The sequence below is a fragment of the Carassius auratus genome, chromosome 39, assembly GCF_003368295.1.
Source record: "Carassius auratus strain Wakin chromosome 39, ASM336829v1, whole genome shotgun sequence".
NCBI classification, from domain to species: Eukaryota; Metazoa; Chordata; class Actinopteri; order Cypriniformes; family Cyprinidae; genus Carassius; species Carassius auratus.
The window spans coordinates 945,464-970,373 of record NC_039281.1 but is presented as its reverse complement, the minus strand read 5'-3'; the positions used below and the strand labels follow the sequence as shown (position 1 = coordinate 970,373).

At 37.1% G+C, this 24,910-nt stretch overlaps 1 protein-coding gene across 1 annotated transcript in view; it reads right to left on the bottom strand.

Annotated features, from left to right (window-relative positions):
* The window catches only part of ctnna1 (catenin (cadherin-associated protein), alpha 1), a 111,976-nt gene extending 88,099 nt beyond the window's left edge, over positions 1-23,877 (bottom strand). Inside the window, exons 1-6 of the mRNA XM_026225042.1 lie at positions 23,619-23,877; positions 19,953-20,061; positions 19,665-19,860; positions 14,912-15,078; positions 5,382-5,501; positions 3,852-4,121 (exon numbers count right to left, since the gene is read on the bottom strand). Of these exons, the coding sequence (XP_026080827.1) occupies positions 3,852-4,121; positions 5,382-5,501; positions 14,912-15,078; positions 19,665-19,860; positions 19,953-20,057 (858 nt within the window). The 5' untranslated portion in view covers positions 20,058-20,061; positions 23,619-23,877. The remainder of the gene's footprint in view (positions 1-3,851; positions 4,122-5,381; positions 5,502-14,911; positions 15,079-19,664; positions 19,861-19,952; positions 20,062-23,618) is intronic.
* Positions 23,878-24,910: the final 1,033 nt, after the last annotated feature.

The following is a 24,910-nucleotide window of genomic DNA, read 5'->3' as shown; positions in this document are numbered from 1 at the left end:
TCCATTTTGCAAAAGTCATGTTACATGATTCATCTGATTTGCACGTGAAATTGGCCTTTTATGGAGAAAAAAAATGCAGCGCTGGAAAAATGGGGCAGAGTGAGGCACAATAATCGTTTTATCTTGATTAGTGTACTTTAATCGTTGGAGGCCAAAATAGGAATCTAAACTTTTGCGATTAATTGCACAGCCCTAGTAGTATGGTTGTAATAATTCAGCTGTCCATAGAATGAGCTCTATACAGCATTAAGATTCCCTTGAAAAGCAGCAACGTTAAGAGTAAAAACTGGGCCAATCACATAGTACAGCACAATCAATATAATGGAGGTCTGAGGGTACCGATAATTCTAGCAGCCACAGGTACAGATAGAGCTGCAGGCTGCTAGAAATCTCAATGTTCTTTGTGTGGAGTATTGATTGGCTGAAAAAAAAAAAAAAGTCAGGACACTTTCTTCACTTGCAATTACGATTGTTGCAATAATCCATATATCGACTTATTGCACAATATATGTACACAGCCTCAATATATTTTGGTGACGTAATATATTGTCCATTATTCTCACATAAAAATGTCACCATGTTTTTTGCATTCCACTTTTACAGCTTCTTGTACATAATGTGGTGTAGTCTGTGCCAGATAAGATTAAAAAAAATGCTTTTACAGACAAAATTTCATGTGGAGATATGGCCTTGTTTAGGGATCTGTGCCTCTGTACACACGGACAAATGACTGATAAGTAGAGATTGTGTTTTTCAGCAATACAGTGCATCCTTAAATTTACAGAGAAAGGATGATCAGGGACAAATCTGTAGATGAAAACATTTGTGAATTCTTGTTTTTTCTACTTGATCCTTCGCACTTTATTAGAAAATGTGTATTTACCATTTATTCAAGTTTTTAAGGTATCTAATATCTAAGACTTAAGTTTCATGATCTAAATATTAAGAATCAAAAGTTTGTTGTCATTTGATAGTGTGTAGGCCTTCTTGCATTATTATGCTGTTATGATAGTATATTCAGTGGCATAACATGGTCTTAAAATGACAATAATATAGTTGATCAGATTTATTTCTGTGGCAATATGAATCGCACAACAAAAAGTCCCCACAAATGCATAATTTTGAAAACTCTTAATTCACTTTAAATAGCTCAGATTAATCGCCTCTTGCATATACTCAATCTGATGAACCATACGCAATGATAAAAAAAATGTATAACCTTAATTATGTTGTGTTAAATTGTGTCTAACAGTCCTGTGGTGTGGCTACACATTATTACAGATCGGTGGAACAGAAAGAAACTGACTCATGCTATTACACCTACAGCTCTGTAGATGACTAATGAATTCTGCATTAATCTATCAACTTCCATTTGTATTCGCAGTCAAGTGGGAAGATGACAACACTTATATATATAGGCCTATAAGTCTTATAAGCCAGTAACGGAGCATGTGAGCCACAGAGACAGCAGATTTTGAAGATCAGAGCTTTCTAACGTCACTGAGCTCAGTGCCAACATCCCTAGAGACAGTTTGGAGCAACAAAAAGAGCACAGAAACTCACAAAACAACCCATTACTTCAATAATTAAAGGTTCCAGAACTAACAATCAGAATGCACTTTTGCAGAAGAAAAACAAAGGAAAAGAAAATATCAAATGGTAAAATATCAAATGGTGAAAGAACAGAGTGACGAACAGAGGTTCAATTTGATGTGCAAGTGCTCTCTTTAGCAAGGCGACGCCAGTTTTGACACCAATGTGTGCAAAATCTTTCAACAGCTAATCGAGACGGAGGAAATCTGATGAGCAAACCCTCTCGCCACAAGAGACGGAGACAAATACCTGTGGTGACTGATTGGTTGCAAATTTAACAGGAGGATGTCGAGTGCATTACCTTAATTTACTTGACTCATAATTTTGAGCCGTGTTGCCCAGGCAAACATATACATCATAACAGAATTGTTGATATGAGACGCCCTCTAATTAGGGATCTTAAAGATTAAATGAAGTGCTGTGCTAATCTCTTAAAGCCTTCTCTAATCATCATTTCTTGACCGAAAGCATCCATTTCAAAGCAGCAAATAAAAACAGTACCTATATCTGCACAGTCTTTAAACATTGATCTAGCGGCTTCAAGCTTCATTAAAGACACCTGATTCAGTCAACGCAAAAACTAGAGATTGTAGAGATCAACAGAGAGGCTGTTGTCCATTATGAAAATAAGTGAAAAATAGTGGAAAATAAACGCGTGTGTGTGTGTGTGTGTGTGTGTGTAAAGCACCTAAATTGGCAGCCTTGTATTGGATAAAATATATATAAATTATATTACATTTTTATTGAAAATGTTTCAATTAATTTTTTTTACATTTCTTTTCAACATATTAAAAAGAAACATCCAGCTTTAGAAAATATCCTAGCCACTGACAGAAAGAGTATGTACAGCTTGTCAAGATTTAATGCTTTATTCCGTTTCACAAACGTATTGAGCTGGAATTGAACATTATTTTTTTTATGCTTTGAAAAAAGGTTCATTTTCCACCCTGTCCATCAGGAGCAAACTATTTCAACAATATATAATACTTTAAAGTAAAATTTGCATTTGCTAGACAAATTCAAAAGTGATATGTGGGGACACCTTGTGCTCAAAAACACAGTTGGCGCCATTACAGCCTACCTTTTCATTTTTATAAGATCTCTATGGCAACATTTCAGTTTGTGCATATCATTTGAATTTATTATTTCACTAAGTGATCCTTTAAAATGTTAAGTGCAACAGACCACAAACGGTTAGACTTATGGTTAGCACCCTATTCCGGAAGGATACTAACGGTTTAAAGCATAAATAAATGAAGGATAGCTAATGATCACTAGCTACCCTTAACCTCAAATTAAATTTAGAGACTCAGATCTGAACTATTTGTCACATCAGGACATTATTGTATTGCTTGGTCAAATTGTCATGTAATTTTGTTGCTGACCTGACTCAACCCCACAACAAAAAGTTCAAACTTCTGAAAGACTTCTGAGGTCAGTAGCTCAGCTTTGTTTGGACACACAAATTTAATCTGATCCAATCCTGGATTACTGTCTCCTCGACACAGTTCAATCTAACGCCGGATTTGTCAACAACTCACTGCTCTCACACTCTTTGCTGATAAAATTGTGTGGAGCAGTTGCAGAGGGTGATGCAACTGCTGTTAGATCGTACACACAATATGCTCATCTTCATCACTGGCTACAAAACATCTTTGAGCACCTTTCACAAACCCAGGAGCTAATTTTACCAAAAGTTCTAAAATCAAGTCTTGTTCAATTTTTAGCCAAAGCCTGATCTTTCTGCAGCCAAGATAGTGGTAAACATTGGTGAAGATGAATTTTTGATTCAGCAATTAAAGAATTTGTAACGCATTAAGCCATGCCTAAGTTCTGCAAGGAGCTTACATATTTCATAACTTTTCAATGCAACCTTTTCCGTGAATTCTGAATAATTTATGTTTCTATATGCCATACATAGAGCTGGATGGAGCCATGCACTGGCTTTTCATACCCTCTCTGAAAACTGCATAAGCTTTTCTGATGTTCTACCCTTTTTGCCTTTGAAATCAGCAGTTCAACACAGGACGCAACATAGCGTCTGTCCCAATGAAACTGGCAAAAAAAGCCTCAATTCCCTAAATGACAATGCTCACAGAGCACATTCCCTTCAATTAGAGGGAGGCCAATTCTCATTTTAGTCTTGGTCTTGCTGCTGAATGACAATTCTTCACTGACACAGCTTATTAGCTTGCTATTTCTGTCTGGATCAGAGAAACTGGCCCAAACCCATGACATTCAATAGCCCATGTACTTACATCAAAGTTGTTGAGGGCGTAGGCCAGTTCTCCTCCCCCTGCAGACTGGGAGAAGCCGGAGTCCTCGCTGCTGGTAGCCTGGGCTGCATTAGATATGCCAGAGACAGCGTGCTGCAGCTGCTTGTAGATGAGGTCCCGGTTGGCCTTGTACGCTGCCACGTCTGGGTGCTGCAGGCAGGCACGCGAAGCTGTGTACAGCATTGGAACGTTCCTCTGAAGGACACCGCGAGCCGCCGCCATTTGGTCTTTGTGATGGACGTCCTTGAGTTCCTGTCATTTGAAGAGGGAGAATTCAGAGGTAATGTTACAGGCCTGTCATAATAAGGACATTAAAGAGCATCCCCCAATGGCCCACACATGCTCATAATCAGATCATGACCGTAGAGCCTGTAGAAGCATGTGCCATGTGGAACCAAAGTAAATATGATCACTTTTGTTAAGTGAACACGTTGGGTATTTTGTCTACTTTCTTTATTCTTATTATTTCCAGTGTACATAATGAGTCAGATGGACATCTTTTTTTTTTCTTCACGGCATAAGTGCCACATTTTTAAGATGACGTGCCAAATTAATCAACAGCCTGCTTCATATGCACTACGTCTAGCTGTTTGATAGAGGGAATGCGTCCTGTGTGAACGCCCTCTAAAGTGTTGCTTTTGCTGCCCCATACTTAAAGTCCATGCATGGTGTTGACACAAATTGCTGTCTGTCAGAACACAAATTACATTTTAAAAAAAAAATAAAAAAAATAATAATAATCCAGAGTACCGTTGACACAGGATTTTGATCAAATCGATGTGAAATGTCTTGCAGATGGTGGAAGGGGGAGAGACGGAGAGGGTCAATTTTTGTGCTTTCATGATCGATCTTTGCAGTCAAACCTTAGATCTCCCTAATGAGGACTAGCTCTCACTGAAAATGACTTATGCTCTCGGTGAAAGAAAAAAAAAAAGCATAACTCCTGAGAAGGAAGTAGGAAAAAGTTTTTTTTTTTTTTTTTTTTTTTTTTTGTTTAATACCAGAGCAATTTGCGCCTTTGGAGAGAGGCTGCTGCTTCTGCCAAATGATTCACAAAATTATAAACTTAGAAGGGCCCAGTGTAGCATGAGAAATAATGCTACTTCGAAATAATTAGCATTATCAAGATACTATGATCTCTCTCAATTGGGAAAAAAAAGTTTATTCTATTAATCACTGAGCTCACCTGGAAAATTCATGCTGAAATCCATCACTGCTGACTACTGCTTAACCTGATAAGCCCAAAAAATCCCAAAGACGCAAGTCTCATATCATTTAAATGGATTTCATCACTCCAGTTGCTCCAACCTAGTCAAGCTTTTCCCCTCCCCGACCGATACAAAGAAGATTGTTCATGATTATACGCTTCAAATCTTCAACCAGAGCTACATAGGTCCTTGCTGCACATGGAATAGCATTACATCCTCTGCCCACAAGTCTGTACATCACCGATTGAAATTAGATCTCCTCAGATTATGAGGACATTGGGTGCGAGGAGTGGCTGCATTTTACCTGCTGCCTCTTGGCCGCCATCACGTTCAGTCTGTCCACCTCCGGTTTCAGAGCTTTGTACTGGATACCCAGGTCCTGCTCAGTGCCAGCGTTACGCACCTTCACCAGGCTCTCCTCAACCTGTGGGTCAAGTATGATAAACCGTTATAGAAATGGTCTTAATGGTCTATATTTGCATTTCACTCCCTTTCACCAGTGGTGGTATATATGGATATTTTATGTTCACATCAGGCAAGTGGACGCATGATAAGTGGGGAAATTATACAGTGTAGTCTTTATCCAGTCATAAAAACAGAATTCACAGTTTAACATGGAATGTCACAGAATTTGTCAAACTTTGAATTAATCGATCAATAATAAGTAGGTCATTACACTTAAATCAAATCACGATATGTATGTTATCTATAAGTATAAAGCCGCAAAAGTCGATTTAAATATGAATCCTGCATGTTCTGCGTGTCTGTTAATGAATGGCGCAGACGCGCGGGTTCATTTACTACACACAGAAGTGCACCTGACACTCTTGCATGCACGGACTTACATGCAACTATTACAAAAGGTTCAAGCGCTCACTGATGCTCCTGAAGGAAACACGGTGCATTAAGAAAACTTTCTAAATTTGAAGATCAGGGTAAATTGCACTTATTTTGCCTTCTAGTAAACATGTAGGTAGCTTATTTAGCTTCCGAAGGGAAGTACTAAAAGAAAAAAATAATTTTATAGGCCATTTAGGCAAAATAAGAAAAATTTACATATCTTCACTCTATTCATTAGTTTACACTATAAACACTATAATATAATATTGTATTATAGTTATTATATCCAAGTTGTCTGTCTGGAATGCAGCATTAGGTTAACGTCAATAAACGATCGTGTACTACAATGAAGAGTCATTCTATAAGGTGACATTTCAGCACTTGAAAAATGGATAGCGACTCCCAAGTAGCACTTAAAGCACAGCTACGTGCATTTTTGGGAAACGCACGTGAAACTTTAATGAACAATCGTAAAATTACTCGTAGAAAACGTTCTTAAGCACTAAGATCAATTGTTATAGGGAAACCCAGCCCAGGTAAGTATAAAATAAAAAGTAACATGCAATTTGTATTTACCCCCTCTTGTTTTGGTAAAATAACTAAACAATTTGTAGATACTGTAAACAGTATGTGTAATTTTAACCACACACATACACAGAGAGAGAGAAAGAGAGAGTGAGAGCGAGAGCGAGAGAGGGGAAATTGTGCTTAAAAATGATTAGTGACATAACCATTGAGCCAGAACAACCTGCCACCTACTATCAAATTGTAATCAGTGCACTTCGTTCCACCACTGTTGTAAAAAACATTAATAAAAAATAAATAATAATGTCCAACTCTATCATGATTTTACCTTTCATAGTTTATTCTAATTCATTCAACAAATGTATTAGCCAAATCATTAGTACATAAGACAAAATCAGACAAGATAAATATTTCATGGTCACACAAGCATATTTAAAAAGCTTCTCATTTGATCTTTCAAGCTGAGCTCCCAGAACAATTCAATGAAAAAAAAAAAACAAGAAAAACAGCATCTTCTCTTCAACAAGAAAGCTTTGGCTTCTACTTGCACAAACATCCATCATAAACTTCAAGCGGAAAACACTGCCATAAAAATCTAATTGTATCAATTTGTATTGCAATATAATTTTTTCATTAACGGTTTATGATTTGTAAACATTTCAGATATTTCAATCTAAACCACTGGTGTTTCCCCCATACACTGATTTATTTGTGGTGGCCCACCGCGATATCAACACTGACCACAACAAACAGATTTTCCAGAAGGCTTTGACAGTTTGACTTTGTTGAATAAACATGAGCACTGTACGTTTCAAAACCAAGACACAGCGTGGGTGTTTTACACGAATGAATTTTTGAAGGGAATTGACTGTCTGCAGAAAAGTTTTGATGGCATTTTTATTTTCTGATAAAACAGCGTTTAAGCAGCTCTGCTTTGTTTATAGCCATTACCGGGGAAACCGCTGTTTCTGTCGTGCCAAAAGCAACCCCTGCTGGTTGAGAATGAATGTGCATTTTCAATCAGGCCGTCTCCAGCAACGTGTTTTAGTTGTTACTCACTCTTTTTTTTTTTGGGGGGGGGGGGGGGGGGGGGGGGGCTTCTGCAGCAACTCTGAGCACTTTTCATATTCTTTGTTCTGGCTAAAGCACTTTTGTTTCAATGAATAAGAATAATCAGCCTGTGTTATATATATTAAATATAAATATATTAATATAAATAAGGTGACCCTGAGTCTTGTGTTTAGTTGATGGTGATTTCATATTTCTTGTATGAAGGCTAAATACAAATAAAAGGTAAACATTTATTTGTACTGTTTCTATTTTAAAAATATATAGTTGTATAAGAGGAGGTTTCATAGATATGGCTAATTGTTTAGAAGTTACTTTAGAAAAAATAACATACCTGTATATCATATCACATTTTCAATGAAATCTCTCAGATGGATGTTTTTCACAGACCATGCAAATCATTCTGTGCACAAATGTGACAAGACCTCTCCTACACTGCATCAAGGACTACACAAAGTTTGATTCAATAGCGTGTTGCTTACAGAAACAGAAAGTGGATGTAATCTAGTTTGCACCAACAATTTATAGACTAAATGCAAACAAATCTAATATAAAACCTAGACATATATGAAACACAAATTGTAGGCTATAGGAAGGCTTGCAACATCCAGCTTCCATACAGGGTTTTATTTTTATATATGAAGTCTTAATATCCCACACACCATAACTGAGTTTGCAGTGCATATAATTACTGTTGGAGGAAGTTCAATAGTTGGGCAGTAAACCCAGAGGGCAATACAAACACGGACACCAGTGCAGATGATGAAGAAGGCACGTGATTAGCTAGAGACAAAAAAAGGAAAATCTAACCACGCCTTCAATCCACGCCCCCCGGCACTCATTTAAAAAAAGATATACATTATCATCACGTTAAAAAGTATTTCCTATTGTAATCACTATTATCTTGTATAAAAAAATTAAAAAATAAATAAACATTTAATAATCATGATAATAATATAAACATAATTTGTGTGGTCAATCAAAAAAAAAAAAAAAAACTAATTAAATCGCATTTTTTTTCTGAAATAAATTCTGATTAATCTGAATTAATCCCACCTAGGGCTGGGCAGTATATCGACTTTGTACAATATCTCGATTTATTCTTTAAGCAAAATGGTATGAGGCAATACCGGTTATATCAATATACAGTAATTCACAAATGAACACATCTGAAAAATAGCAGAGGACACAGAGAGAGCTGCTGCGGGGAAAAGTGGATAATCCAATTTGTCTTAAACATGAAGCTTGTTTTATATTAAGGGTTTTAAAATAATTTGTAAGGTTTGGTTAACACATGTCGTTTAAAGCGGTTTGTTTCATCAGATGCTATTGCACCGTTTAATGCATTTGAGATGTGGTGTTTTCCTCTGTGCATAACTTACATTTCCATGGTATTTTAAACGTCTAAATTCACTTCCTCACTTTAATGTATGATGAATAAAATATTGATTTCGCTCTCTTTTATAAATCTTACCATAAATGTTTGAGTGAAATTTTCTCCACAAAAATTTAATTTTTTCTTTTTTAACACTGATAACAATAGTACATGTAAGCTGCAAATCAGCATAACAGAATAATTTCTGAAGGATTATGCGTCACTGAAACTTCTCTTTATAAAACAGATTTATACATTATTCCATCACTGTGTCTACACAGGAAGCGACAGTTGCTGTGCCACAACAGCTAAAGTCTGTCTATACTGGACGCGACAAAGCGACTGTTAAAATCATTTGAAATGTGTGTCAATGTGTCATAAAAAAATGCAGCAGCATTTTTTTGTTGGGAATTTGTTGCGTTGTGTCACATCCAGTTCAGACTGGATCACTAATTATAATGAGTTCTACAGTTAATAAAAGCAACTCTAAGGCCGGGTTCACACTGCAAGCTGCAGCAGAGCGGAAGCAGCCCGTATTTTTTTCGGTGCCTATGTTAACAGATGAGAGCGTTCACACCGACGCAGAGGCTGCACGGCAGAGCGTAGCTGAAGCAGAGCAGAAGCAGCAGTGCCGCGATCGTTTCGGCGCTGGGTCTATTTTTGCTGCGCTGCTGACGCTCAGTTAAAGTGAAAGTACACATTTGATGGACAAAATAAATATGATTTCACACAAAAAGTGCTCTAAATGCACAAAAAAGCACATCTAGGGTGTTTTAACAAGAACTGGAGTATGTTAGGAAAGAAAATTAATATAAAAAAATATATATAGGAGATAAAGTGACAATGATCATGGCCAAAATACACATGTACTGAAACGAAAAAGGAATTTTGCCCAAAATTTGCATTAATGATATCTACTGTGTTCTTAGCAAATTACATAAAAAATGTATGATATTTAAAATCAAATTTTTATATTTTTTTTTATTATAATTTTTATATTTATTATATTTTTTTTTTTTTTTTTTTTTTTTACAAAATCTGTTTAAGTACTTACAGTTCTATCCAAAAATAAACTTTTTGCCGAAATACAAAAACAACTTTAAATAATTTATATTGCTAGTTTAGCCTTGGAAATGTATTAATTATTAGTAGTAGTCATATTCTTATAACTAGGCCTATATATTGGCAGAAGAACGGATGTCGTGCTGACAATCATAAACAACAGCACGTAGTGTCACAGGCGGTGGTCTTCAGAGTGCCCCTGGAAAGACAATAATGGACGACACTCGTCTCATCGTGGAAGTTGAGAAATATCAAGTTCTTTATGATCCACACAATGTACTTTAAAAAGACTTGCAGGAGAAGGAAAAAGCATGGGATGAAGTTGCAGCGGCTCTTATTGCAGATGGTAAGTAATTTTATAGTGTTTTTGACGCTTTTGCTGGCACACGAGTGAACAACTCAATATTTGATTCAAAATTGATTCAATTGGAACCATTTATTTACAATTTCTAAATTACACATAAGCACACAAATAACAAAAGCAGGTGATACATGCATATATAATAAACAAGTAAATGCTGATTTCAAGATGAGCAGGAAGTCAAGGCTGTGAACCATTTACAATACACAATTTAAAACCATTTATTAAATTGGTTTTCAGGGTGTCCTTTGGTAAATTTGCTTGCAAACAAACCCAGTGACAAGATGGTAATATGCACCATGTTCTCTCCTACGTCGGTTAATGGGATGAACCCAAAGTATGCGTCTTTTTCATAATCTCCTTAATAACAAATAGAGCGCGATGGCATTTCTTCTATCAACAACACGTACTGCACGGAAAACAAAGACAGCAAAACAAAGATGCAACAAAAGTAACAATGAAATTATTAATTAAAAAAAGCTTCTTGCCAAATCGTTTTATTTAAATGTATTTTAAATGGAAATAAAGCAATGCGAACGTACCCATTCTAGAGTACTCTGACCAAAATCCGCTGTTCAGTTGCGCGCTGCCTCCGCTGCTGGTGTGAAAGCAAAATAGGCGCGCGCTGCTTCTGCTCTGCTTACCTGCTGCTAACGCGCTGCTTCTGCTCTGCTGCAGCTTGCGGTGTGAACCCGGCCTAATGCGGCTAGCACTTTTCTTAGAACAACTGATTTTCCAGATGTCCCAAACAGTTGGAAGGAAACTTCATCAGAGAAAACAACTTTGCACCAGTCGTCTACTGTCCAACCCATGTAGTTCCTGCAGAATTTCAGTCCTTGACATTTTTCTTGGAGAGAACTGGCTTTTTTGCTGCCCTTCTTAACACCAGGCTGTTGTCCAAAAGTCTTGGCCTCACTGTGTGTGTACAGATGCTCTCACACCAACCTGCTGCTATTCCTGAGCAAGCTCTGCACTGCTGGAGACACGATTCAGGAGTAGAGCTGCAACTAACGATTATTTTTTCTGTCGACTAATCTAACGATTATTTTTGCGATTAGTCGACTAATCTATTTTATTACAATAAATAATTAATCTAATGTTCTTTTTTTAATTAGCTAATGAATCCTTTGTATAACTTTACAAAAAATATATATATAAGTACAACTTCTGATATAATATTTCAACCTTTATTCATTTTCAACCAATGTGGTTGAAGTTTTTACAGTATAAAATAATAAAGAGGCAAAGAAAATTATTTAACTATGGTAAATATGAGTTTATGATAGCGTTAAACCACAGTAGCCATAAATTTACCGTTGTCTGAGATGTCATGAAATGTTCTTTAGCATCACAAACCATAAAATGTTGTCAGGGTTCTGCTATGGTTTAGCAGGGTTTCCAGAGATCTGGAGCTGATTCTGGGTAGCTCGGTGGTTTGTGACTGCTGTCTAGCAGCACGCTGTCTTTCTGTTCACACATCACGTCTTTTGCGCGCTCAAGTTCGTTATTTCCAATGTAGACGCGCGATAAGCGCGCTCATAATGGAAGCGACGTGGTCGCAACGCGCTCGTTTTTTCCAGGCTCGTCCGCACCACATCGAGTTAAAAACATCTCAACTTTCCAGAATGCCGCAAGCGCAAGAATATCAGACCTGAACCAGGAAGTTGGTCACCAGATCACACGGTAACCAGTTAAACCGTAACACCGGAGAGCACCAAGATGTTTTCCTCTGAGGTGCTAGCGCATTGCAGTTGTGCTGCCGTGGTACACCATATCGGTTTTGTGAAGGGAACAAAGGGCCATTTTATTTGTCCTCTGTTTAAAGTATTCCCATACTTTTGATAACAATGGTCTCTGTTTTTGTGATAGAGTGCAACCTTCTCCCTTCCCAGTATGCCATTACGTGAGATGTAAACAAACAGTGTGATGCGTCGACGCATTTCACGCACATCGACGTCAGTCGTTGCAGCACTATTCAGGAGCTGACACTCTGGGACGTCCTGAAGACTTCAATCCTTCGGAACCGCTCTCCTTGAAGTTCTTGTTCCAGTTAATGGTTCTTTCAGGTGCAATATTTTTTGTAGCAATTTCCTTGCATGTGAGGCCATTTTGATGCAAAGCGACCATGGCTGGACGTTTTTATGGAGGTAACCATTGCTAAGAACACAATAATTGGAAGCAGTTCTTCCCTCCTTTTATAGCAATCAGTCTGTTCTTACAATCCAATAAGTATGATAGTTATAAATTTGTTTTTTTGTAAAGAGTTGGTTTTTTTTTGCCAATTAAGCTTTTAACAAATATTTAAAATGCAACTGGTCACTCGACACAATCTAGAACAGGGGTCTGCAACCTTTTTGGTATGATGTGCCATTTTTAATCTGGTTAACCACTGTGCCATCTTTCCTCGCTCTCTTTAACGTTAAACTGATGCTTCGCACTCTGCTTTTGTCAACAGTAAACCATGCCTACTTTGATTTGATTGGCCATCTGTAATTTTGATATTGATGAGCACTATTAGACCGCGGCGACTAGCATGTGCAGCGGTCATGTGCCCATCCGTAGACTAGTGCAAGTTAATTCTCACTATTTATTAGTATTTATAGCTCCTAACGGACTGTGTGACTATAAGAAGTTATTACCTCACAATGTACATCAGTATGCAGTTTTCCCTATTGCTTGCATGCCAGCGATTATCCCTCTGCATACCACTGTTGTCACGCCTGCCGTAGGTTGCCGACCCCTGATCTAGAAACAATTTGAATGAACACCACAACAGCTTAAGCAACAAACTTTGCAAAACACAAAATTGATGTCACTGTCAAAAATCTTGCAGTCATGACTGTAGTAATAAGCAATCTCAAATTCTCACCACCATTCATTAAAAAATTTTTACCAGGGGAATAACACGTTTCAGCACGAATTCTACTCGCATTTGGCACTTTAAACCATTTAAACCCTTTTAAAAAGAACTGCAGATGGCGCCGCAAGCTCGTATAGCGCTCTCAGGACCATTCAGTCTATGATGTTTTAGAAAATGTTACCTTTTCACAGTTTTAGTTAATTGCTTAAGACTGTTTAGATTTTCTTGCAGTAACTAGAATCACCCTGAACAACCCCCGAATTTTTCTTATTTATTACTGATCTACATGATTAAGGGGAGTCGTGATTTTAGGCCAAAATAACCAGAATTCTGGATTTATCCTGAAGAAAAACATCCCCGATGAAGGGGGTAAATGGGACTAAACTTGGCATCTTTTTGTGTGCTTTACCCAGCCTTCTGGACCAATGCCAGTTCCCTAATGTACTCACTTTAGCTTTAGCTTTTTCTCAGATCCAGAGACTGATGAAGGATAGAGATAATGAAGGGGGTTATAAAAATAAATCAGTGGTGGACTGGGTCGAAGTGATACAGCAAGATATGAAGGTTCAAAATAACCTTGCTATCAGCCAACTACAAATTAACTTAATTTCCAACAAGTGTCATATCATAAATAAATATATATATATATATATATATATATATATATATATATATATATATATATATATATATATATATCACATATCTATATATTTATATATTAAAAAGACCAGCCTGAAGAGTTTCTGCTGGTTGGCATGATATGAGCCACTCATAATGAAATGGAAATTGCCGGGCACATACTCTGCCCATTTAAACATAACCCCTCCAGACATGTCTAGAGTGATCAAAATGTTAAAAGAATCGTTCACCCGAAAATGAAAAATGTGTCATCATTTACTCTCGAAAGACACCAAAGGTTCTTGCATTTCTCCTAAGTGAAACATGCACATGAATATGCATACACATGAAAGACTTCTGAAAGCTACAGCACAGGGAAAAATGAATAGTGAATATAGTAACTTAAATTAGGAAAAAGCTACTATACGGCTTTATTAAACTTGTACTACAGGATGAGGATCACACAGACCACTTTTGTACTTAATGCTTTTAAGATTGAAATCCTATGGTTAATATATATTATGGAAAAAAGCATCTCTGATGTTCAATTAATTTCCATGGGAATCCATACAGGTCTGGGACTGCACAACTACACTTAAAAGTTTGGGGTCTGAAAGATTTTTTCATGTTTCTAAAAGAAGTCTCTAATACTCACCAATTATTTGATCAAAATCAGTAAAACAGTCATACTGAAGTATTACAATTTAAAATAACTTATATTTTTAAAATATAATTTATACCTCGGCAAGATTTATTTGCATATTATTCACTTAAGAAATCTTTCTAATTCACTGCTCAAGACACATTTCTTATTATCAATGCTGAAAACAATTGTGCTTCCTAATTTGTTTGGGGTAACCAATATATTTTTTCAGCCCATTTAAGATGAAAGGGACAGCATTTATTTGAAACGCCAATCTATTGTAGCATCAAATGTTTTTACTGTCATTTTTGATCAATCTAACGCATCCTTGGCTAAAAATAAATAAATAAATACTATTCTTACTCACAAAACTTTTGAACTGAAGTGTATGAGAGCTTGAGTAAACAATAACAATATATTCACTTTTTGGTGAACTAACCTTTCAAAGAGTAAAAAATGTGTGTGTACGCGTGTCTCACCAGTTTTAGTTGAAGAAGAAGCTGGTAAACATCAGCCATGTCCGCCAGTACAAGCAGATGAGTGACCGCAGAAAGAAGGGCACGTGCAGCACGGACCATGTTGCCTCTCTTCACTGAAGAACAGGGATCCTCTGCAAACTCTCCTGAGGCCAACTTCATGGATTCTCCTACAAAAGAAATATTCAAACACACTCTCTTTAATAGTTTTAATTTGTCCTTTCATACCCTTCATGATGCAAGAGTAGCAAGGTCAACGAAATGATCATTTCCCAATGTGGAAGTCGACATAACAGATAATTCAACATCTAAAGATGCAATTACTTCCAAAGAGGCCTTTTGAAATGCTAAAGACTGGGACATAATTATTCTCCATTATTTGATTAAAATCCGCTTCAGTTAATTGACAATGATAATACCATCCAAGGTCATTGCGAGACGACACAAATACATAAGAACACAACATACACATGGTTTAGTAGCAACCCAGCCTCACAAACCCAAGTAAACAATGAGCACGACAGGGGAAAAACATCAATAATTCTCTGTAACAAAGAGCTACATGGTGAGCTGTGAAACTTAAACCAAGAATTCAGGCGGTAGGTCTGACTCAGCCACCCTGAAGTTTGTCATAAGAGCGGAGGCAAACACTACACACAAGAACAACTACTAGGTGAAATATAGAGCTAATCACCAGGGCAGCGGCTGTTCGTCTTCAAGGATAAATGCCAGTGGTTAGGGGGGGTAACGGGTTAATTACATTAGGATGTCATTTTGTGAAATGCTAGATAGAGAGGAAAGTCAGAAGCAGTGCAACACTGTGGTAAAAGCAAAAGGCACGATTCATGTCTACTCATAACCAGAGCTCCGTAACAAGCGAGCACACCAAACGAGTTCTTTCAGTGAAGGTCAAGTCCCTGGGATAACACTGACGTCTTATCTGATGTGCTTGAGAAAGGGTGTCATCACTTGCCTTCACATTCCAGTTGCCTCATGTTAAAACCTTTTCAATGCGACAAAACAGAATAAGCGCTGCTGTATGACCACAAACCTCACATTGGACAGTTTTAGGTTGTTTTGTCAAATGCGTCAACAAATGCACAATCATGCAGATCTCCGCATCCCACTTAAAGTGGTCATAGAATGCCCATTTTTCACAAGTTGATTTTTTTTTAGGGTCTTAATGAAAAGTCTGTAACATAGTTTGGTAAAAAATTTCTCAATGGTTGTCAAAAACAGCTCTTTTCAGAGCACACAGTTTTGTAGCATTTTGCTTTAAATGTTAATGAGCTATATTGATCTTGCCCCTCTCTTCAGAGCTGCTCTCTTAGGGACTGTTTACTTTAGCTGCATTCCTCGTGAAACTTTCTAATAAGCACATTATTAGGAAAGGCGATTTGCCAAGTTTCATTAAAAAACCTAAAACTCACTTCTTCTGTAGGTGAAACTGGATCTCAAATGATTTGTCCGATATAGACGCATTTATGTAGATCGGGGGCACATTCTCTTCCAAAACAAACATAATCCCCTTTATTAGTCTTTAGCGGCTCAGATGTCAGGATTAAAGAACAACCACTATGTTCACTTGCCCTGCCCAAGACCTATGTGGAACATCTGCCATTTCATACAGTCGACTGATGACTAATATGAGGCAGGGCAACAACTTACTGCGTGACGGAGCCTAGAAAATGTCCCTAAAATTCAAGATATGTTAGTATTGTGTTATTTTAGACACAATGTTATCTGTTTTTCTCAATTTTGCCAACCAAAATATAAACACAAATCAGAACTGTTCATCTCCCAGCCACCCACAGCAGCATTTCATTTCTTAATCCACGTTTTGAACGAATTTGGTGAAACATTTGGCACGTTGAACCATTGGCATATGTGTTGGTTTTGAAATAGCGCTTCACAGACTGATCGGTGTATGACATCAAAGTACCGCGAGAGCGATTCAAAAGCACAAGGATCTGGTCTGATGGTGATGACCGCTTCAAGTCGAACAAGCCTAATGATTCAATGAACCATTCAAAAAAACCATTTACTTCACTCCTGAATGAATCAGACATTTGAACGAATCAAATGAATGAATAAATGACTCGATGACTTAATCATTAAGACATTTACCACCACCTACTGGCAGTTTTAGTTTATTATTTAGAGCATAATTTCATTAAAGAAATCATTTCATATTTTCATAGTATTAGTAATAAAATTAAGAAAATAAATTATTAAAGTTATAGTTCACCCAACCAAAGATTTTATAAATTTTATCAAAAAATATTTCTTGCTAAACCTACTTTTTGTAATGCCTGTTTGATGCTTTACACAACAATGATTTTAAATTATCTTTTGTGAGTAATTTCTCTAAAAACCTTCCTATTTTTATCCATCACATAAAAATAAATTCACCCCACCAACTAAGGACTCTGGGACTGTCATTCCCTCCTGAGGGTGCAATCAATAAGACTATTTTCAAGGGCCGGATAGTGATTAGTGCACCTACAATAAACTCACATCTATCACTTCTAAGGCAGCACTCACAAAAGAACCACAGAGAATTGTGATGAAATGTTAAAAGCGGATGTCTGAAGAAGACACAAGCATCCAGATACCTTGGAAGGAAGGCAGATGGCATTATCATACCCAGCATCCTTCATCTGTCCAGTGTAAAGGTGTGAAGCAATCAAAATCAGTTTTTACAGTAAACAAGATATTTTCCACCCAAGAGACATGCCAATTGTACACATATACATGCAGCAGGTAATTCTGGAGCTGCAAGGGAGAAAATCGTTCAAGGATTCGGAAGTTTCTAACATGCATTACGCAATTATTACATTTGCCCGGGTTGCAGAACAGCTGGTAAGCCACAGCTGGGTACCAGGATCTCTTTTCAATCTAGGGAAGCTTTAACCCCACTCAATGGTGGCATTATCAGTCGAACCACGCATGGTCGAGCAAAACTGACAGTCTCCAGCACCAGCGAACAACAACGTCTGGATTCCGCAGCCAATGACAGCATAGCAAAACCAATGTGACATTCCCCGACATCACAGCAGCATGCTGGCCAGTGCTTGACAGATTTTACAGCCCAAACTAAGCCAATAAACACTGAGTGCTAGTCTGAAACTGACAAAGATGTTATTCCAACAAGTGATAGGAAGGTTGAGCCTACACTCTGCATCTCAGAAGTGCGAAATGCCACACTTATTGTAGAAGATTCTGACCCAGGAAGTTCATGTCAGCCACTTCGAATGAGAATGTATGGTGATAAATTTATGGCTACAGGTTATTTCTGTCACAAGCCAACAGACTTGGCCTGAAGTCTAGCATAAGTAAAGAGTCGCATTCCACACATATTCAAGTTATTTAGCGCTTGTTTTCTCATTCTTGTCAACCGAAAATAAATAAACATATATTGATGGGTCACCGCAGCAAGTCAAAGCAAGCCGTTCGTTACAGAATGTGACAATCCCTCCTTAGCAAAGTTAACATAGCCATATACCTAGGATTAGTTAGCTACCAGTCAAAAATGCCATGCAAATTTACATTAAAAACTGAAGGCCTCTAGACTCAAGCTGATATGATGAGGATATTGCATCTTGTTTATATGAGTCAATCGAAAATGTGCGCTAACTAGAGTGATCGAATATCGATATCAGCAGGATTTTAATCAAAAATGCATAGCAAATAAGGCAAAATAAGGCATAAGAAATGAGGAGTTGTGCAATTTGACAGGGTTAAACGCTTCTATTAACACGTCTTATGCATCTGCAGAGATACTAGTGATGTCCTTTAATAAGAAACAAACAACATGAGATTGAGTGAGGGGATATATAGGAGAACAGTCTTGTGGGGAGAAGTACATACTCCAGTGCACGATGCCAGCAACTCTGATAGCACAAGCAAAGCCCCCTTAATTCAAAAATCTATTGCATATGCAGAGAAGCACAGACAGATAATGAAAACAGTAAATGAAACCACCTATTTTTGGCATGCATTTTGGATTATCGCATTTTAAAAAAAAACTGCTGGATAAATAACGACAAGATAAATAAATTCTAAGATTCGCATAAATTCTAAAAATGTGAGTAGTATAAACATTTTATCCGATAAGGACAAATGTGCATAAAAAAAATTAGGTGACTTTGAACTACGAGATGGGATAACTTGCCTAAACAGTGGAGCGATCTAATTCACAGCATCTAGCAATTGTTGGCCTTCTGGCAGACAGGGTGTATTTAACTTTCATTTAGACTACTTTGTTTAACTGTATTATTTCTTTGATATAAATTTAAGTGTTTTGCAGGGTGCGTATTCACTGACGGAAGAGCAAAAATAAACACGCACGTTTGTTAATCGTATTTTCCGGACTATAAGTCACACTTTTTTTCATAGTTTGGCTGGTCCAGTGACTTTTAGTCATGTGCGACTTATTTATTTTAAAATATTAAATATTAAATATTAAAAATTCTCATTCGTTCTGCGACTGAATAAATGCACTTCTTGTCAAGAGAAAAAGTGACTGAAGCAGCAGTGGTGAGTGGGGTGGCCAAACCTAGTACTGCTCCTAGTGCCTGTGTTAACGCATTAATCGCCTACGTTAACAGGCTAATATTGACATCATTGGTGGCAGTTGTACCATTACCACCGCGGTGGTAAAAATCTGCCACCATCACAGCCCTACTGATATCAGTTCTTCAAACTTAATATTGTCAATCCAGCCCATGTTAACACACTTCTCTTTTTAGCATACCTTGCTTGCGGACGTCCTCCACTGCTGCCGTCAGCTCATCTTTTAAGATCTGGCTCTCTTTAGCAATCTTCTCGCCTTTCTCCAGGAAGTTCAGGGTGGCTGTCTCCACGGAGGCTGCCAGAACATGAGCCTTCTTGGATCGTCCCTTCTTCTTGTTGGATGGTCCTTTGTTGCTAGAATTCACAAGTGTGGTGACCTGCAAATGGTGCAAGAATGATTTAAGGAAAAATGGCAACCTTTGGTGATTAATACAACAACTGAGGATGAAAAATTGAAAAGTAGCTTGACCTGGGTAACCAAGGGCTCCAGCAGTCTTTCCACAGCCAGTGTGCGAATCTCCAAGCTCTTGGGATCCCATTTGAAGTTGATGTTTGCTGTGTTAATGCTCGTCATCTTTCTGAGGAGATAAAAAGTGATCAATAGATTAAGAGAGGTGGTGAGACAGAGACAAATAAGCGGCCTGGGGCTGTGTCTTTTATCAAATGAAATGTCACATCACAGATTCATGTTTAGTGCACGCAATCACTAATGATGTAAACAATCCACACCGCTAACCAAAACTAACCCACACTTATGCCATCTGAGTAGCTCTGTTGCCCATTCTGCTATTTTCCATTCAAACAGCGACTGCAGATGTATTGATCAGCAATCTTGCAGTGAAGGACAGGGATAATCAGCCTACCCTGAGGCCTCTGCTGTTGTTGCAGGCGTCTGTCAGCACTAGACAGCCAGACTAAATGAACATTGTTTGCTATATAGGTCAGGGAATGCAGACAAAGTGGCCGAGGTCAGTGTTGCATGACCAACATTTTTGGAATAAAACCCTTCAAATGTGTCCTACAAAAAGTTAATACATTCAACTTTGGCCCAAACAAACTAAATAATACATAAGCATTTTTATAATAAAAAAAAAAAAAAACATGAAATGAAATGAAACTAAATGAAGTATGAGTAATTTCCATACATGCTTATTGGGTGGAAAATATTGCTATTTAGTTGCTTACCATAAAAATAAAAATAAGAATAGGATTCCAGAAGTAAAAATTAGTGGTCAAGGCCGATATAACAGTCAATTATTGGCATTTTTTAAATACCAGCATTGGCCAATAAGTTTTTCTGCTTGGCCGATGTGTTCGAGGTGGCCCTTTTATTTTGACGGCACTGAGAGCGACAGCACCAACTCATATTTTCCCTCTTGTTTACTGTCATTGATAACAGTTGTCTAATACGGACAGAAGTCTGTATAATAATCTGATAGAATGGTTAAAGTAATTAACATATACAGAGAGTACTATAACGATTGCTTTTATAGTATTAGTAATAGAAAGGCAAACATTATAATACTTTCTCGTCTCCCATCAGCATTCACTCTCTGACAGCAGATGGCACTAAACTGCCGAAAATACAGCCCTTACCCTTGAAAACCCATAAATAAAGCAGCTTTCTAAAACATATTTAAATCATTTTAAATAGCAATTCAGTTGTGTGTATTCACTATGGTGTTCATCACAGTGCCAAAACCTAAATATTTAGACTTAATAGGCTATTTATTTTCAAACTTTTTTTTTTTTTTCATTTTAATCTGGACAACAACATGCCCTAGATATTATTTGAAAGTGTTTTGATTCTTTATTGTTTATCCATACTTTACATTAGGGCTTCATTAATTAACATTAGTTAATTCATTAGTTAGCATACACTGCCAATGAAGAATTATTCTGAACGTTCATTAATCTTAGGCATTCCAATATTTAATAACACGTTGTTAATGAGCTAACATGAACTAAGACTTGTTTTTTTATATCCCTAGTCAGCAGTATTTGAAATAACTTGATCTGATGTGAATTATAATCACCATACAAGCCAGAAATATTTAAAAGTGATGCAAAAGACTATGCACGCTAGGCATTAACGTTACCATAGTAAACATGGTAAATACGACCACTTGAGAAATCAGATGTCAGCTTCTTATTCTCTATCACAATCATGTATTTATGTAGTAACATATTTTATCTGTCATAAGTCTCGTCTCAAGAGTTTAGCTATGCGTAGCTTACGTCTTAAAAATATAATAATGTTTTTTGTTCTGGAGGTTTTATAAAAATACAGATATTGTAATTATTTCTAAATGTGATATATAGGCTATTGTGACTACAAATAAATAGAAATAGACTCGACCGAATAAGGAGGCTATGTTCATAACGCTTTATGTTGGAATTATTTTCAATCTTAATAAATTAATTCATTATGATCAATGTATCACTTATTATAGTAAAACATTGATGTTTTGGATTGAAATATTTAACAAAGCATGTACACAATTGGCTGCTTTAATCGTGTTTGTTTTGTGATCGCACTAGTTACACCCCGGTTCGATTGATGTCAGAGTTCGTTCGTTTGGATGATGTGAACGCTGTCTTCCATACTCGGATGCTCACCCGCGAACCGTACTCGGGTCCGCTTAAAAACGATGGTCTGGGGTACGCTTCATGTGAACTCTGGTACAGTTCGCTGTTTATGTGAACGCAATAATATGAACACAGTCCAGCTGGGGCAGGGGAAGGGGGGAGCAACCAAACTCGGGTTCGGACCAGGCAAGTGAACCAAGTGTGAAAGCACCCTAATAGCGTAACGGCAGAGCAATCCCACCAATATATTGGATAAACAAAGAAGTTTCCCCAGAACTAAACACTGTGTAATGTCAGCTTCACGTTCTCTATCCACCTTATTCTTCAATGCAGAAGCAAGCAGTTTTCTGTGAATGTGCAAGACTTCCAGTTCATTAGCCACTGTGGAGAAATAACGAGAATAATAAAGTGAAGTAAATGGTAAAACTGTTTACACTACAAACCAGTGTGTTGATCATTAAGATAATAGGTTAAAATAATATGGTAAGATAAACCAATTTGTAATATCAAGCAGCAAAATGAGCAGTTTTGTACAGCTAAAAATAGCTGGAAGTGGATGACACTGAGGCCAGACACATTACAATGACTCAGGTCATTTAATAAAACAATTTCAAATCAAATCTAGACCACTGTTATTTATTACATAAGTAGCCGTGAAATATCTGAAAAATATATGATAAAATTTGTGATAAATCGCTTGTAAAACGGGATACTGTACAGCCAGTTATCAGAAAATAAAGCAAATGAATGGTTTCTTATGCAATAATAAATAATGAGCTGACTGTATCGTTACATCATCTCTTACAAATTAACAGGTAAAGAGAAATATTATCTTTATTGTTACATTACATTGACAACACATTGTTATTTCAGTAACAATGTGCATCCTATATTCTTGTAAATTACTAAGGGCAAAGCTCACAGAAAGGGCCTCATCCATAGTTTGTGGTTTAGGCGGAGCCCTAAACTCCTCGAATGTTCTATTTCTCTCTCTCAAATACCTTAAATTATTATCGTGATCGACTTAAAGAAAATTTAAATCATCCACACCAACACATACTATAACATTAACGTGGTTTGTTTTGATGATAATAATAATAAAAAACATCCTTAAGAATAAAAACTCCAAAGAACATTTTTCCTGATACGAGACGTGCTGCTAACGGCTAACTAGCAGTACCCACCAAAGTTTTCAGGATAATTTCTGTTTTAATACCCTCAAGTAGTCAGCTCTTCTGTCCTTTCATCACGCTTCTACATTCGTCAAAAGATGACCAACAAGACGTCTACACGAAACAAACCTGCGTTTATTTTCGTTAACGTTAGCGTAAAATGAAACGACAGAGACAGAAATATCCCAAACATTCCATGAAGTTGGGGAACGAGCTAACGATGTAGCCACAAACACAAATTGCGTCTCTGTCTTTATTGTACTCACAATAAAGACGTAAAACAGAACCAATTATGAGGAAAATCCACTTTTATATTAGTTAATAATAAAAATAACGGTATTTAAAGTATCCAGACAAAAGCTAAACATACTCACCAAACTCTTGAAATTACTGTCAGATTCAAAATGGAGGGATGAGACTTTAAAAATGCTGTGGTCAAGTTTTTTTCGCGTGTTATAATCCCTCCAAGCTGTTAAACAATAGTCAAATGATATAATCCACAAGAAGTGCCCGTCTGAGTGATAAATGTAAGAGTTGGCGAAGTAGTTTCGGGTTTCCCCGTGAGTTGAATGTGGAGGCTGATGGCGGATTCCCAGCGGTCGTTCGGTCAGCAGGTGTGTTTGTTTGGGAGTGGCTCGAGAACTCGAGTAAAGGTCAGCTGAGCGCGCAGTAGGGGGACCTCGAACCACAGTGGTATCGGATTAAAAGGTGTGAAAGGATATTTAAATATTTGTAATTTGTAAATTGACCTTTTTTTACACTGTTGTTGACTCAATTTGAAAAGGAAATGTGTATATTTTTTCTCCTTATCACTCTACTAACTATCAAGTTTCAGTTCAGCTCAGTTCTTATTGATTGGCATAACAATAGTAGGCTAGATCTGTTTCACATTTCATCATAGCTTTCATAAACTAAGCAAATAGAGATTTATAATGTATAAAAAAGCCTAATATGTCATTATTTTTAAATATGATATATCTATCTGACCAGCATAAGATGGTTTTGCTGGTCTAGGTGGTCTCCCATGCTGATTTCTTTTTCATTTTAGGAGGTTTGAGGCACATTTCAGCTGGTCAGGTTCAACTGGGTGGCCAGTTTGCCAACCAGTTAAACACCAGTTTGGTTTGGCTAAGCGACCAGCTAAGATTAGCAAACCAGACTAGATAATTTATCTAAGCAACTCATTTTGTTTAGATTACCTATTATTAATAATGCTAATAATCTAAATTCATATTTTCTTATAAATCTATATATGAAAAAATAAGGAGAAGGAAATGCAGTGAATATATGAGAAGCTGGTATGAGGTTTTTCCATCGGAAGACAGTGCAGAGTACAGCACAAGTGGGTCTGACTCATATAGGAAGTTACTGAGATGTAAGTCCCAGGCGAGTTGTAGCATGAATAGTAATAATCCTATATTTTCATCGGTTTATATGGAGAGGGCATAGTGCGCTACAATAGAGCCAAGTGGATGATATTCATTTAATTGATTTTGTATTTTCTAAGAATTCATAATGGAACTGCCTTGAGTTTTATATTTTAGCTTGTCATAGTCATCTTTGGAGCAAGATAAACCTCATATTCTGTTTGAATAGTGGTCTCAAGTTATCTTCTCTATCATTCAGCAGTTCTAGAGAGGATCCACTCTGGAGAAGGAATACATCT